This window comes from Conger conger, chromosome 10 (genome assembly GCF_963514075.1).
Source record: "Conger conger chromosome 10, fConCon1.1, whole genome shotgun sequence".
Lineage (NCBI taxonomy): Eukaryota > Metazoa > Chordata > Actinopteri > Anguilliformes > Congridae > Conger > Conger conger.
The window spans coordinates 31,003,170-31,018,063 of record NC_083769.1 but is presented as its reverse complement, the minus strand read 5'-3'; the positions used below and the strand labels follow the sequence as shown (position 1 = coordinate 31,018,063).

At 44.6% G+C, this 14,894-nt stretch overlaps 1 protein-coding gene across 1 annotated transcript in view; it reads right to left on the bottom strand.

The window, feature by feature from the left end:
- col7a1 (collagen, type VII, alpha 1) overlaps positions 1-14,894 on the bottom strand; it is an 85,951-nt gene that overhangs the window by 24,144 nt on the left and 46,913 nt on the right. The window contains exons 53-82 of the mRNA XM_061257731.1: positions 14,782-14,826; positions 14,459-14,530; positions 14,101-14,145; positions 13,679-13,714; positions 13,281-13,322; positions 12,634-12,714; positions 12,083-12,118; positions 11,957-11,992; positions 11,001-11,081; positions 10,790-10,825; positions 9,866-9,937; positions 9,508-9,552; positions 8,362-8,397; positions 8,212-8,247; positions 7,550-7,654; positions 6,410-6,475; positions 6,218-6,253; positions 5,803-5,838; positions 5,648-5,695; positions 5,471-5,506; positions 5,241-5,363; positions 4,766-4,975; positions 4,653-4,688; positions 4,503-4,547; positions 4,250-4,369; positions 3,832-3,903; positions 3,439-3,483; positions 1,980-2,015; positions 935-970; positions 9-53 (exon numbers count right to left, since the gene is read on the bottom strand). Of these exons, the coding sequence (XP_061113715.1) occupies positions 9-53; positions 935-970; positions 1,980-2,015; positions 3,439-3,483; positions 3,832-3,903; positions 4,250-4,369; positions 4,503-4,547; positions 4,653-4,688; positions 4,766-4,975; positions 5,241-5,363; positions 5,471-5,506; positions 5,648-5,695; positions 5,803-5,838; positions 6,218-6,253; positions 6,410-6,475; positions 7,550-7,654; positions 8,212-8,247; positions 8,362-8,397; positions 9,508-9,552; positions 9,866-9,937; positions 10,790-10,825; positions 11,001-11,081; positions 11,957-11,992; positions 12,083-12,118; positions 12,634-12,714; positions 13,281-13,322; positions 13,679-13,714; positions 14,101-14,145; positions 14,459-14,530; positions 14,782-14,826 (1,794 nt within the window). The remainder of the gene's footprint in view (positions 1-8; positions 54-934; positions 971-1,979; positions 2,016-3,438; positions 3,484-3,831; positions 3,904-4,249; positions 4,370-4,502; positions 4,548-4,652; positions 4,689-4,765; positions 4,976-5,240; positions 5,364-5,470; positions 5,507-5,647; positions 5,696-5,802; positions 5,839-6,217; positions 6,254-6,409; positions 6,476-7,549; positions 7,655-8,211; positions 8,248-8,361; positions 8,398-9,507; positions 9,553-9,865; positions 9,938-10,789; positions 10,826-11,000; positions 11,082-11,956; positions 11,993-12,082; positions 12,119-12,633; positions 12,715-13,280; positions 13,323-13,678; positions 13,715-14,100; positions 14,146-14,458; positions 14,531-14,781; positions 14,827-14,894) is intronic.

The window sequence follows — 14,894 nt, the reverse complement described above, 5'->3', positions numbered from 1 at the left end:
CTACTCACCTTAATTCCAGCAGGCCCAGGGGGCCCGTTACCTCCCATGGGACCCTAAAATGGCACACAATTCACATTGATGACATTGAGTAATAGTGTGTTTGGCTATGTGGTCATTTATATACATTGCAATGTGCTTATATCCAGCTAATATCAGTACAGAATATTATGCTACACAATACTAGTGTTATTATTAACTGACTGCATCATGTGTACTACGATGATCAACCATACCAACTGTTTGATATTTGTGTTGATTCTGTTCCTTCAAAATGTCATTCAACTGAAGTTATAAATAGGTAGCAACATTTTTAGGCATTCTTCTGAATGGCCGCTTAAATATGAAAAGGTTTGCAGAATCCAGTCAAAGAGCAATATGCACCTGGTTTATGGCAATTTGACAACATATTGTATGACTGCATGTTACAATGTGATTTGGTAAAACAATGGTGTAAAAGTAGAATATTACTGTACAGCTGCATGAGAATGTCACAGTCAGATAGAAAATATTGAACCATCTCACAGCAGGTGTGTATATGTGTGCCACAATTAGGCTGTGGTAGCATGTGTGTGTGTGTGTGTGTGTGTGTGTGTGTGTGTGTACAGTATGTTTGAATGCCAGAATGCAACTGTATGTGACAGTATCTGTGTGTGTATCTATGCCGTATGTATGTGTGTGTGTATGAATGCCAGTATGTGACTGTATGTGACAATATGTGTGTGTGTGTGTGTGAATGTAACTGTATGTGATAGTACGCGAGTGTGTGAGTTGTAGAATGAGAATGAGTGAGGAACATCAGTCACACAGAACTTACAGTAGGGTTAGGTATTTGTCTGTGTGTGTGTGTGTGTGTGTGTGTGTGTGCGTGTGCGTGTGTGTGAGAGTTGTACACTGAATGAGTGCGAGTCAGGAACATCCGTCACACAGAACTTACAGTAGGTCCTCTTACTCCTGGCTCTCCGGGATTTCCCTGAAAAGATTTAGCAGCAAACATTTTACATTCACTCATTTGTTTGCTCTACATCTTCTCACATTCACTTTTTCTAGCTGTGATTTTGTCACTATAATAGCTATATATGTTTGTGAGAAAACACTGTCTGACCACACAGTATAATGCAGAGTGCGCAGGGCACCTTCTTCTCATTATCGGCTTTGGCTATACGCAACTGAGCCTAACAATCCTATGACTAATTCAGCACTCTGGATGCACATGCACACATATGCTAACGTGCCTCCTCTCTCTGACACACTCATATGAACACAGACACATAAACGCAGTGTGCAGCATCAGCATGAAGCGCAGGAAACGCACAGCAGGAACGGCCACATGCAATAGGTCAGGGACGAAGGGTGGGAGGCTGACAGTTTAAAACATTTAAGATGAAATAAAAATGGACCTGGTTTCACGGCCCTGCTATTCCCAACCAAAGAATCTGTGACCCCATTCCAGTGTGTGCTGTACGTACAGATTCATGCACAAACAGAGGCCTGCGCTCATTACGCATTAACAATGAACTGAATTTATTCACTTTTTTCATGAGAAAAATCACATAAATGATACATAATGTTCCAAATAAAATGTGATGTTATGTAAGTTTAATGTAAAAAGTTACTTCAATCTCATTTTCAAACTTCAGACCATTTCAAAAGAGCTCCATTGCATCTTCTACTTTGAGGGATGTCAAAGGCAGAGTTGTTCAAAAGAAACACGACAAAACATGCATTTTTTGGCCTTATTTACACATAAAACGAGTGCCTACTTTTCAATTGAAAGTAACGGCCCATGAAAAAGCTCCCTTGTGATTGGGAGTCAATGCTGAGCTCACTGGCTGAAATGGGTTCATACAAAATTCTCAGAACTAATCTCACACCGCTGGGCAACAAAGAGTTCCCCAGAGTTCTATTTTGTCTCCCACAAACCCACAATCATTTCAAGCAGCATTTGGCAGCTCTGACCCCAAGTGGAACTGACAACCTACCGGTCTCCCCAGCACTCCAGGGAACCCAGGCAGCCCCTATAGAGGAGAGGAGACAGGGAGCATCCAGGAGGAGGATCCAGGAGGAGGGGAAGAGAGGGAGGGCATAAGGAGCAGAGAGGACGCAGTGATATGGTGGGGGAGCAGGTTGGATAATGGAGGTGTAGGGGTGAGGGAGGAAAGAAAGGAAGGGTGATGGGGGAATAAGGGGGAGAAGGAGGAGAAAAAAAGAGAAGAACAGGACAGTGATGATGAGGAATGAGTGACAGAAGAGAGAGATTGGCCAGGAGTGAAGAAGGACATATCAGAAAGGCAAGGGACACGGACAGGACGTGAACAAACAGGATTGGGGATGAGAACAAGGGGGAATGTTCAAGGTGGCCAGGGGAAAGAAAGAAAGCAGGAGATTGGGGTGGATGGAGATGGGTGGTTGGGAGGACAAGAGAACAGGGATGTTGAGTTGTTAAAAGCAGAATTAGAAGCAAACGACTACTTTCTACAGGTCTTCTACACAGCCTCAGCCAAGGAAAAGAAGGAGGTTCATCGGCCTAGCACTCAAAGCAAGTCCCCAGGCTCTCTTATGCAGTCCAGCCAGAGAGGACACCGCCAAAATGGACTACTCACAGGCCGCCCTGGAGGACCACCTGGCCCCTGTTGGCCCTGCTCCGGGGGAAATAAACAGCATGAACCAGAACCTACTGCCTCTTTGCCTCTCAAAACCTTCATCTTCTGCTACCGTCACTCAATTGAATTTGAAGTCATGGTCATAGATTATTTACTGACATTACCATCAAGGCCAACATTCTGGGTATTTATGTTATTCTCATTGTTTTTCATATCCTGTTAAATGGTGCCAATATTACATGAATAAACAGAGTGGCAACATTCCCATTAGCCCCACTGCTATTGTTGCACTGCTGCATCACTGTCTCTCAAACCTTTAGTTAATGTCTGGCTATAAAGTCATAATGTATAAATTATATTGTATATGCCACATAAACTGCCCTAAATACCAGACATATGTCTGTATACATCTGTAGAACCTAGCTGTGGGTTTCAGCCCCTTCCTGGTGAGCAGGGTTACAGACAAGTAAACAAATTCATAAACCGGAACCAAGTCACTCTGGCGGATGTTACCTGTAGAGCATATAACTGAAAAGAGTAAAAATACAACCCAGCCATTCAAGTTTTTCATCATTCTGAAATAAATTATATACTTGGTAATATCACCACATAGTTAATATCAGTCATTATACACAAAGACAAATCAGAATAGAGTATAAATAAGACATAATCTACTGTGTATTTTGCTGTATTTTCTTATTAAGTGCATATCCAAAGTTTAATTTGGACAGTAACACAATGGGAAAAATATGAACACAACAGTCGAAGTATTTTAGTTAATCGCCCTCTCTTTCACCATGCATATATTAATAGGGACCTTTGACAATTTGTATCTCACCGGTTTCCCATCTTGTCCTGGTTTTCCTGGTTCTCCAGGAGACCCCTAGAATAAAACCATCCAACTATTATCAGTATGTCATTACAGCTGATTGGAACATTGTCCAGGGTGTGGTCTCACTTGCTCTGTACTGGACACAACCATAAACCAGAGATCATCAAATCACGACCCTTGAGGGCTGAGAACTGCTGGTTTTCTACCCTCCCTTTAACTGGGAGTCAGGTGTGAAGACTGGCCAATCATTAGCACTGATTGTTCACTTAAATACCAGAGGGAAAAAAAGCAGGGCTAGATTTGGATTCAAGGGCCAGATTTGAAGATCCCTGCCATACAGCATGAAGTCTCAGTCAACAGCTGGATTTGTGAATGCGCCACCGTGAATCCAGTACTTACTGAAAATCCATCTCTGCCCTTCTCTCCTGCCTCACCCCTGTCCCCTTTCTCACCACGACCTCCAGCCGTACCCTGAAAAAAGTCCACAGAACATACATACAGTACAGACGCAACGTGACTGTGTGCATACAGACACACTCACGCCCACACACACACATACGCACACGTGCACACACATACGCACACACAAACACACGTGCGCGGGCACACACATATGCACACACAAACACACGTGCGCAGGCACACACACACACATACGTACATGCCTATACACACACACACGTGCACACGTTCACACACACACACACACACACACACACACACACACACACACATAAGCAATATGTGTAACAGTGGGGGTGAGGAGGCAAACTTAAAGCAGTATGTTGCAGAATTAAACAGAAGAACAGACACTCACCCTATCCCCTTTCGGCCCCACAGGCCCGGCGATTCCTGGCTCGCCTTTCGGGCCTGAGTCCCCTGTGAGGCCCCTCACTCCAGGAATGGGCCCAATTTTGGACAGATCTGGAGTGTCGCCCTATGGCACACACAGACATTCACAAGTGATGCGTAAGTGGAGTCATGGTGCATAATGGGCATGTACCATATGGAGCTGCGTAGCATTATGAGCTGTGTGTACTGTGAGCTGTGGAAGGTGTGGGAGAGCTTACTTTGACTCCGGGGGGACCAACTGCTCCAGGTAGCCCAGCTTTCCCCTGAAAGAAGAAGAGTCAAGAGCTGAGTCCCACCATCACGTCCCATGAGAACTGAAGAGGGGTCTGTTCTCTGCATTTGTATAGCAGAGTAAAGGCAGTACTCACAGATTCTCCCTTGTCACCTCTCTCCCCTCTGTCACCCTGCAAGACACACAGTGTTCATTCAGGCTTCGTCACATGACATTTTTCTCCATGCACTCCAGTGTTATCATCCTCACCTTGTCTCCAGGTCGCCCCGCCTCACCCAGCTCCCCAGCCCGCCCAGGAACCCCTGGTATACCAGGCTTTCCTGGCTCCCCAGCCTGCCCCGGGGGTCCCTCAGCACCACGCTCCCCAATGGCTCGTCCTATGGGTCCTGTGGCCCCCTGGAGCCCTCGTTCTCCCTGATCACCCTTCTGGCCTCTGTCACCGGGCAGACCGCGCTGACCCTGCAATGGAGGGGACCGTTGATTTTCTCACAAATGCGCACACACACATACACACTCACACACACTCTCACACATACACATGCACACACACACTCACACAAACACACACATACTCACACACACACACACACACACACACACACACTCTCACACATACACATGCACACACACACACACACACACACACAAACACGCACATACTCATACACACACACACACACACACACTCACACACACTCTCATTTCCCATAAGAGCTCCTCTCACATCAACCCCAGCGAGCCCTCTCTGTCCTGGTTCCCCTTTGTCTCCTCTCTGTCCCTTCTCTGGAGTGAGGGGTTTCTGTGGTATTTCATCCCGCTTGTCCACTGTCTTCTTCAGCTCCAGAATCTGAGGAGAAGAAACATCTGATGAGCCCTTTCTCTGTAGGCGCAGGGCTGTCTCTGTACCACACCAACACTGACCGTCAGAGCGTGAGAGTACACAGCAGTACAGACCTCAATTCCAAAGTCAAGCAGGGCTTTTTTCACATCCTGAAAGTGAAGAGCAAACGGACATTTTTAAGAGAAAATGTAAACAAAGAGAGATGGATTATTTAAGAGCACACATTTAAAAATTTGAAGGATAATTTTTTATAATTTTCCTTGTGAAATCATCATTGTTGTTATTCTTACCACTGCTGTTCCTGGTCTGCCTGGAGCCCCATCCTCCCCTGGGTCACCCTGTCATAATGTGCAGAGAGCAATATGCATGAGCACACATTGTACACACATGCACACATGTTTACAAAGAAGCTTGGAGATAAGGGGGTATAGGGGAAGTGACTTACCCTGTCTCCTTTGGCTCCTGAGGGCCCTTTCTCACCCTGAAACACAAGCACAGAAGAACATTAATGAGCGCAGAGAGGCATGGGTATCGCCCCCTGAATAATTAGTGCTTCTGCTTGGGCAGACTGAGTCTTCACACCTGACTCCCAGGTAAAGTGAGGATGGAAAACCAGCAGTTCTCAGCCCTTGAGGAATTTGAAGAACCCTGTTCTACAGTTGAAAACCAACAATTTATGGCACTAGCTTTCCTCACGAAACCTTGAATCAGTTGCAAAATAACCTCTTCCTCTGTACTTAAAGTGTAGCTGGATTTCATTCCTTGCTGCTACCCGATGCACCTCGATAGTTCAGTAAGTAGCATCACGGTGGCTTATTTTTCTTCAAGGACAGACAGACACACAGAACGACCGGACTCACTCTTGATCCCGCAGTTCCATGGATTCCAGGAACCCCCTGACAAAGAGAAGAGTGTGGTTACAGAAACACACAGTATCCAAAATACATAATATGACATGACACAATATAATAGTCCATGTATAAAAAACAAACGGGTGGCACTACAGACACAGATGAAGTACAGCACATTGATTTTACGGCACAGTTACTCACTGGTGTTCCAGGGGGCCCCTGGGGGCCCGGGATAGGAGCTGGTGGGGCACCTTTCACATAGATCACCTGGAGGAAAGAGAGAGAGAGTGCCCTTTCATATCAAACGCAAATGTTAAAACCCAGGTCCAGGAACAGTTGAAATGCCATCTGTTCACAATGTGCTCCGCAAGGCGATTAGTGGATAGGTGCCATTTCACACTGAATTACCCAGGCCTGCATAATTACTCAGGACCCGACTGTGATCCATCAAGCGTGGTGCATTGCTCAAGATCACGGGGTGTGTTTGTTTTCAATACGGTGTCTTTTTGTGTACTGCTGTTTGTGCTATTATACCCTCCACACCGGGCTATTCATGCTCCATTTACTCCTTCATGCATCATTATATCTTCTTTATCCTGCATTTTCTGCGTAAACTTTGCCATATCAAATGACATTTGATTTCAAATGACACTTCCACAACACATTTATGGATATCCCTATTAACTGCTCTGTTAACCCACGCAGTGCTGGGCTGTTATTGCTCCTGAGGCAGACTGGAAGAGGGCGAAAGGGAAATGTGTCAGCTGTGAGATTAAAGGTGGGCCGGCCTGGAGGTTTAAATCAAACTGGACTGGCGTATGTGCTTAATTCATCATATGCAGAGCCCCAGGGCCTGTGCGTACATGACATGGATATGTGGATTTATACCCGCTCTTTCAGAGAGGAATGTGCTTTATATCTGCCAGGCACCTTCAGAATGCCGCAGCAAGGACATTGCAGTAAGCTTTCGTTGAATTACAATAGCAATTTTTAGTGTTTCTTATTTTAGTTAAGTTAATATGCCCAGATCACATATATCCATTTCTCACAGGACAATGTCTGCAACCTGACAAAATCACAATAATGCAATGTTTTCCGTCATTTTACATTTGTAAAAAAACAAAATGCATATACATTTAGGTCGTACAAATTCTGAAAATGTTCAGAGCAGGTTGCCCAGTTTACCTGCTGACCAGTATGTAATCAGAAACTGAACGACAAGTATAGGATGAGACCCTGGTCATTAGATTAAAGGTATACAGATGATGGTTCTGTGACAGATGTGTAAAACCTTCCCAGCAGAGCACAGCAGAGACATGTGGAGGTTGTGTGCAGCACTACCTGTCCTGGTGGTCCAATGGTGCCAGGGACCCCGGGGGCCCCAGCGGGGCCAGCAGGACCTGACGGCCCCGATATCCCCCGATCCCCCTTCAGTCCATCCCGTCCCTGAAAGGGAGATATTCACAAAGGCGTTGGTGCCTTTTTATTTGTGTTTTCAGGACAAGAATAAACAGCAGCCAGAGCCAGCTGAAACAGTATTAAGGATACAGGGAACAAGAAAAAACAGTGAGAGATCAGACAGAAAGTTGACAAAATGCAGAAACCAGTCTGTATGTGACTGACTGAGGTGTGAGAAACAGTCTGTGTGTCACAGACTGAGGTGTGAGAAACAGTCTGTGTGTTACAGACTGAGGTGTGAGAAACAGTCTGTGTGTCACAGACTGAGGTGTGAGAAACAGTCTGTGTGTGACTGAGGTGAGAGAAACAGTCTGTGTGTTACAGACTGAGGTGTGAGAAACAGTCTGTGTGTTACAGACTGAGGTGTGAGAAACAGTCTGTGTGTCACAGACTGAGGTGTGAGAAACAGTCTGTGTGTGACTGAGGTGTAAGAAACAGTCTCTGTGTGACTGAGGTGTGGGAAACAGACTGTGTGTGACTGAGGAGTGAGAAACAGTCTGGATGGAGAGAGCCTCAGACAGATATTCAGTCCTCAACACACTTACATCTCGTCCTGGAGGCCCGTCCTCCCCCTTATCACCCTGTGGAGAACCATACATTCTTAGTCATTTCACAAAGGACACACCATCCACAATCTCTTTATTTTTACACAGAAAGGCAATAGGCCATTATGGCATTGTAACCCATGTTCTGACCTTTCGTCCATCTTCCCCTGGAGTGCCTTCCTCTCCCTGGTGAGAAACAAATACCACAGTTCATTTCAATAGTTTAATTAAGCTTGGAAAAGGACTTCCGTTCTCCTCTAAGGATTCATGCAAAGTTCACGCTCTATCAACACCCTCATCAAATTGAGTATGCATTCTATTTCTGAATGATTGGTGCTGTCCACAGTTCTATACAAGGCAACAGTGATTGGAATCGGAGCCCAACAACAAACAGTGTGCTAATGAATATTAATGAGTAACTGCCTTCAAATTAACTCTATTCAGTTTAACCTTGCAAGTACTGAAGGGCTAGGGCAGTGGTTCTCAAAGTCTGGGATGCAAGATACAGTACAGTGAAAAATGTTTTTTTACTAAATTATAAAACACTCTCATTGATATCCAAGTAACCCAAAAAGACTGCATTAGATACAGCGCATATGTAGTTTAAAAAAAAAAAATATATATATATATATATATATTCTATTTTCTTGACCAAACTTAATATGAAGAAATGTAGTAGTAGTGCAGTACAGAAAAATGTAGCTGCTCTCTGAGTAAGTGTGAGAACCCTCTGGTAAGGGAATAAAGACACAGCAGTTATGCTGTAAGTGTGGTGTCCTAAATCTGTCAAGACTCTGTGCAGGCATGCCGCTTGTTGTCAGCTCAACAGAAGTAAAGGGCTATAGGTGAGTAATACAAGGATACAGGGGTGTAAGAACAGAAAAGTGAGTCATAATCAATATTTAAAAGTATTCAGTAGCTGTCATCAGTTTGGTACAATGTTGGTGGAAACTGGAACTACAAAATGTGATTTCCTAGTCAAATAAAGGTTTATATATATATATATATATATATATATATATATATATATATATATATATATATATATATATATATATATAAACATGAGGATCATATTATATATATATATATATATATATATATATATATATATATATATATATATATATATATATATAATATGATCCTTTGCCTATGACAAACCTACATTGATTAAAAAGGTAACTTTTCATGTATGGATGTCTGTTAAGAAAGCCAAACTGGATTGGAGAATTGTTTGCAACAGGAATAATGCGTGTGTGCCCAACAGTACCGTTTGTATGGAGAAATACTTACAATTTTTCCGGGGAGGCCAGGTTTCCCATCATCCCCTGGTTTTCCCTGCCGAACAAGGCAAAGTTAAGTAATTAAGGCAATTAGAGTTTTATATGTTGGCACTGCTGTATTTAAAATGATTTTCGATATATTAAATTGTCAGGTTAATCAAATAGGCACAAGTCCTTATCATTGTTGTAGCCTTAGCACTTGAAATTGCACTATGCACTTTGCACTTTGTTGTATGTCGCTCTGGATGAGAGCATCTGCCAAATGCCAATAATGTAATGACGTAAAGAGTCCATTTACAGCTGTGTGTGTGTGTGTGTGTGTGTGCGTGCGTGAGCGCGTATGATGCGTGTGTATAAGGGGTACTCACAGGTACACCAGCGTTTCCCGGAGGCCCTGCTGGACCAACAGGACCTTGGCCTCCTCTCTGTCCTGGGAGGCCCTGGTGAAGCAAACCATCATGGGTGAGCACTGACATCATACACTCTGTCCAATCAGAGGTAAGCACTGACACCACACACTCTGTCCTGTCAGGGGTGAGCACTGACACCACACACACTGTCCAATCAGGGGCGAGCACTGACACCACACACACTGTCCAATCAGGGGCGAGCACTGACACCACACACACTGTCCAATCAGTGGTAAGCACTGACACCACACACACTGTCCAATCAGAGGTGAACGCTGACACCACACACTCTGTCCAATCAGAGGTGAACGCTGACACCACACACTCTGTCCTGTCAGGGGTGAGCACTGACACCACACACACTGTCCAATCAGGGGCGAGCACTGACACCACACACACTGTCCAATCAGGGGCGAGCACTGACACCACACACACTGTCCAATCAGTGGTAAGCACCGACACCACACACACTGTCCAATCAGTGGTAAGCACCGACACCACACACACTGTCCAATCAGTGGTAAGCACTGACACCACACATTCGGTCCTGTCAGGGATGAGCACCAACACACAACTAAAATATAAAATATGTTGTCCAATAATCCAAGGCTCAGAACTTAGTTTACTCGGTAGTGCCATAATTAACATTCTTTTTTCAGTTGTGATAACATGGAGACATTGTAATATATTAGTAAATATAATCAAGAGAGACTAAAACAGACTAAAAAAGAGAATTATTTACTGCCATACATAGATGATACCAGATTTATAAATTAGCCAAGACACCAGGTCATTAGCCATTTCACAGTGTAATTTAATTTTCTCACCAGATAGCTGATTGCTTTCGTCATGCAAATCACAGTTATGGAATGCTTTACTCACATCTCTCCCTGCTTCTCCTAGCTTTCCTGGATCACCCTGAAATACGAAACACAACAGAAAAATTCACCAAAGCACTGCAGTGTACAAGCGTTTCAGTTGTGACTGAAAATGGGACTGTTGATCAGGCATAGAGAGATGGGTGTGGTCCGGAATGAGAAAGGCAGGAGCTCAGCTTGTGAAGACATGCAGGTTTGATACCAGCGCTACTGACCCGGAGTCCTGGGGGACCTGGAGCACCCGGTTTACCGTCCAGTCCATTACGCCCATCCAGACCAGAGGAACCACGCTCACCCTGCAGGTGGAGGGAGACAGAGATCACACGGGTTGTATTAAGTCAAATCCATTAAGAAATTAAGAAATCCAAAGCTAATGCGCACACATATTTTCACATTTAGCTACCACTTGAAAGATGTGTAAAGATGGGTGAAACAGTGCTAAAATGATGCCACTTGTATTTACTTTCTATTTACTATCTTAGTCAAGATGGTCTGTTCCATAATATTACTAGTATCTGAATTTTGACAGATTTATTTTCCAGCCGCTCTTAAATGAAAGTGCCTCCCTTTTAAAAAGCTCCTCTCACCCGTGAGCATTACACATGCTGGCACAGAGATCCTCTGCACTGCTGCCAGCTCCTATCACAGGGCCGCTCGCAGTCGAGCTGCCACAGGAGCTGGAAGAGGCTCCAAAGAAGCCTAGAGCACGAGCCAAGGCTGTGCCGCAGTCCTGGCCTGCTTTATAAACCCCCCCGCTGGTCTCTTTGCCCTCGTCAGCATTATGGACGTTAGTGCAGTGGCCCTGTCATAGACTGATGTTTGCGCTTCATCCTGCCCTGGGAGCTGAGAGAGGCTCTATAAGCCATAAAGGCTGAGCAACAGCTTGAGTTCCAGTCCTTTACATGACAGTATGCACACCCCATAAATCTAGACTACAGAGGTCTCTCCCTGCCCAACTGTACTCTCTCCCACTGCGAATCTGCAGGCTGGGAAACGGAGCTCAGGGTAATGAAGGACAGCAGGGCCAGCCAATCAGCAGCCATTGCTGTAAGGTAACATGTAATCACCTTAAATGTCCTTGTATTGGATATCATGTGCCCTGTGACATGGAATGCCCTGATTTGCTCCCACATTGATAAGGAAGTGATAAGGACAGTATTCACATTCTCACCTTTTCTCCAGGGCTTCCCCTGTCTCCTGTATCACCCTGGGGGAAAGAGAGCAGACAACAGCTTTACCTCACAAACATGTCAGACAGACGGGCAGACAGAAAGAAAGACAGATATAATTTACTCACTCTGGGCCCTGGCGTTCCTCTCTGTCCATCAGCCCCCTAAAGACACACAACAGCCAATCATACACACTACCACCACATGCAGTTTCTATAAGTCAGTCGGCAGTAAGTGTGTATTCAGTTTAGGGAGCTCACTGGAGTCATACTTTCTGATTTAAATTTTAAGCACGATTTTGGTGCAGGCTCTGACACATGCTCTTGGATCAGAATATCAATCACGTTTATTAGCTGACATTATGCACAATACAGCGAATACATTATTTACAATAGAGCACGACGCACGCTAGCTGCAAGATCTGTCAGCAATGAGAAAGAAAGCTGACGAGCTTTGCAGGATTTCTGGATATTTTATACATTGTCATAGCTTACACTCATACCACATTGTTAACGTAAAATGTGTTGAATGAATAAAAATGAATGAATGAATATCATAAACCAAAGACATTTTATTTAGCAGACACTTTTATCCAAAATGACTTACAAAAAAGTGCTTATCAAGGTCAGTGAACAAACTACAGAACAACCGTTAATGAAAAACAGAGGAGCTCACTCACGCGTAGTCCTGAGGGCCCTTGAGGGCCAGCATCTCCCTTCGGTCCCTTACCACCGTGCTCTCCAGGGTCTCCAGCGTCTCCCTGGGGGTGCACCAAGTGCCATCATGTTTCATACAGAAAGAGCTTCAGTTATGCCTCCTACTTTCATTCTCAAAGACTCATTCACAATGTTCATTACACAGCATCCTGTGTGTGTGTGGGTGTGTGTGCGTGTGTGCCTGTTTGTGTGTGTGTGCGTGCGTGTGCATGTGTGCGTGTGTGCATACATGTGCGCATGTGTGTGTGCACGTGCGCGTGTGTGTGTGTGCGTGTGTGCGTGTGTGTGTGTGCGTGTGCGTGTGTACGTGCGTGTTTGTGTATGCATGTGTGTGTGTGCGTGCGTGTGCGTGTGCATGTGTGTGCATACATGTGCGCGCGTGTGTGTGTGCGTGTGTGCCTGTTGGTGTGTGTGTGTGCGTGTGTGTGTGTGTGTGTGTGCGTGTGCATGTGTGTGTGTGTGCATGTGCGTGTGTGTGTGTGCGTGCCTGTTGTGATATATTGGACCAGGTGATATGACCTTGTCATATGTCAGTTTTGCAGCTCAGGGCTGTCCAGTATTGTAAGTGTTGTACTGTTGGCTGATGGGAAAGTTGGCGATGTCACTTCACCTTTTCTCCTCTCTCCCCTTTGAGCTGCCTCTGGATATCCACCTGCAGAAAGCCACCAAACACGCAGGTATGGAGCAAAGCCAATAAATTCTCACGTACAATATAGATATTTTCTAGCTCTTTTTCAACTGAAGCTGCATCCAAAAAGATTCTGGTCCGAAAAATACTTGTAAAGAAAGATAGCTTTAAATATTATAATAGTTTTATAGATAGTTTTAAACTATTATTACTTAAAATTGATATTAATTATGGCAATATTCAAAGTTTATGACGTGGTACATTTTATGCAGACATTTTCAAGTAATTCTGCCAGTACATGCCCAAGGCACAAATCAATGTACTTCAGACATGATGCCTGAGTTAGCCAAACGTTTACACTGTGCAAATTCAGAGCGTACCACTTTCCCTGGAATTCCAGGTTGCCCCGGTGCTCCCTATGGGGAAAAAGAGAGGGTCATTTAAGTTAAGATATTTAACGTAAACACAAAAGCACATTTAATTTATCATAAAAATACAGAATTAAGCATGATATAACTGCTGTGTTCTGATTTGTATAAGGGCACAAGCATGCGCTTCACATGACGGGTAGACAGAGTTATTGCATTGTCAACAGTGACCTCTTGTGGCTGTAAATGCACCTGCACTTCATAGGCTGGGTGGTCTGTGTGTCGCTGCGTGTTCTGGCACAGCTCCTGTACATTAAGCCTGGGTGTAATTGTGCTCTCATGACTGGCAGAGGGAGCCAAGTGCAGGTTGGCATATGCCTGGAGGGACCATCTCTGCCAGGTTGGATCAGAGGACGGACAGAGTCTTCACTCACCTGGTCTCCCTTTTCCCCCCTCGTTCCTGGAGATCCAGGACTCCCCTGTGGATCAAAAGAGGCAGACAAACAGCCAGACAAATTAAACACATCAAGACTGTGTCAGAGTGCCCCACAGACACAAACAATAAACCCACTAAACAGATGGACAAATAGACAAATGAATACACAGTTGCTTACACAAGTGAATAAACACGACCAGATAAATACACGCCCACAGGTATACACAAAAACACATTAGGTTATTTAAGTGAAACAGAGAGATGCTGGATACACAAGACATATACAGCACTGTAATCACTGAAACAGAAACACATAGAGGAAAGTGATTTGAATACTAGACATAAATGTGTCTCACATTACGGCCACTTTCCCCTGGATCTCCTGGGTCGCCCTTTTCACCTAGTCGCCCAGGTTGACCTGACAAGCCCTGGAACAAGAACCACCAATCACAGCACTGCATCTCACACTGTGGCTGAGCCCCAGGCCAGTTAACCAACAACAATCAATAACTCTGCATCTTAATGAGCAATATGTGCATTACATAACCTTGAATCAGTCGTTGGAATTCCATTAACAGGGTAATTATACTGTACCATACTGAGCAATTAGCTGTACTTTGAAGATGTTGGGAACTTAGAAGCTGAAATGTTGTCTGTCACACAAAAACTCAAAACTCACCCTCAAGCCTCGCTCCCCAGACTTCCCTGGCAGACCAGACTCCCCCTGGAACGACAGCCACAACATATATCAATTTGTTCCTGTGTCTGGGGAATACAACTGCAATATAACTG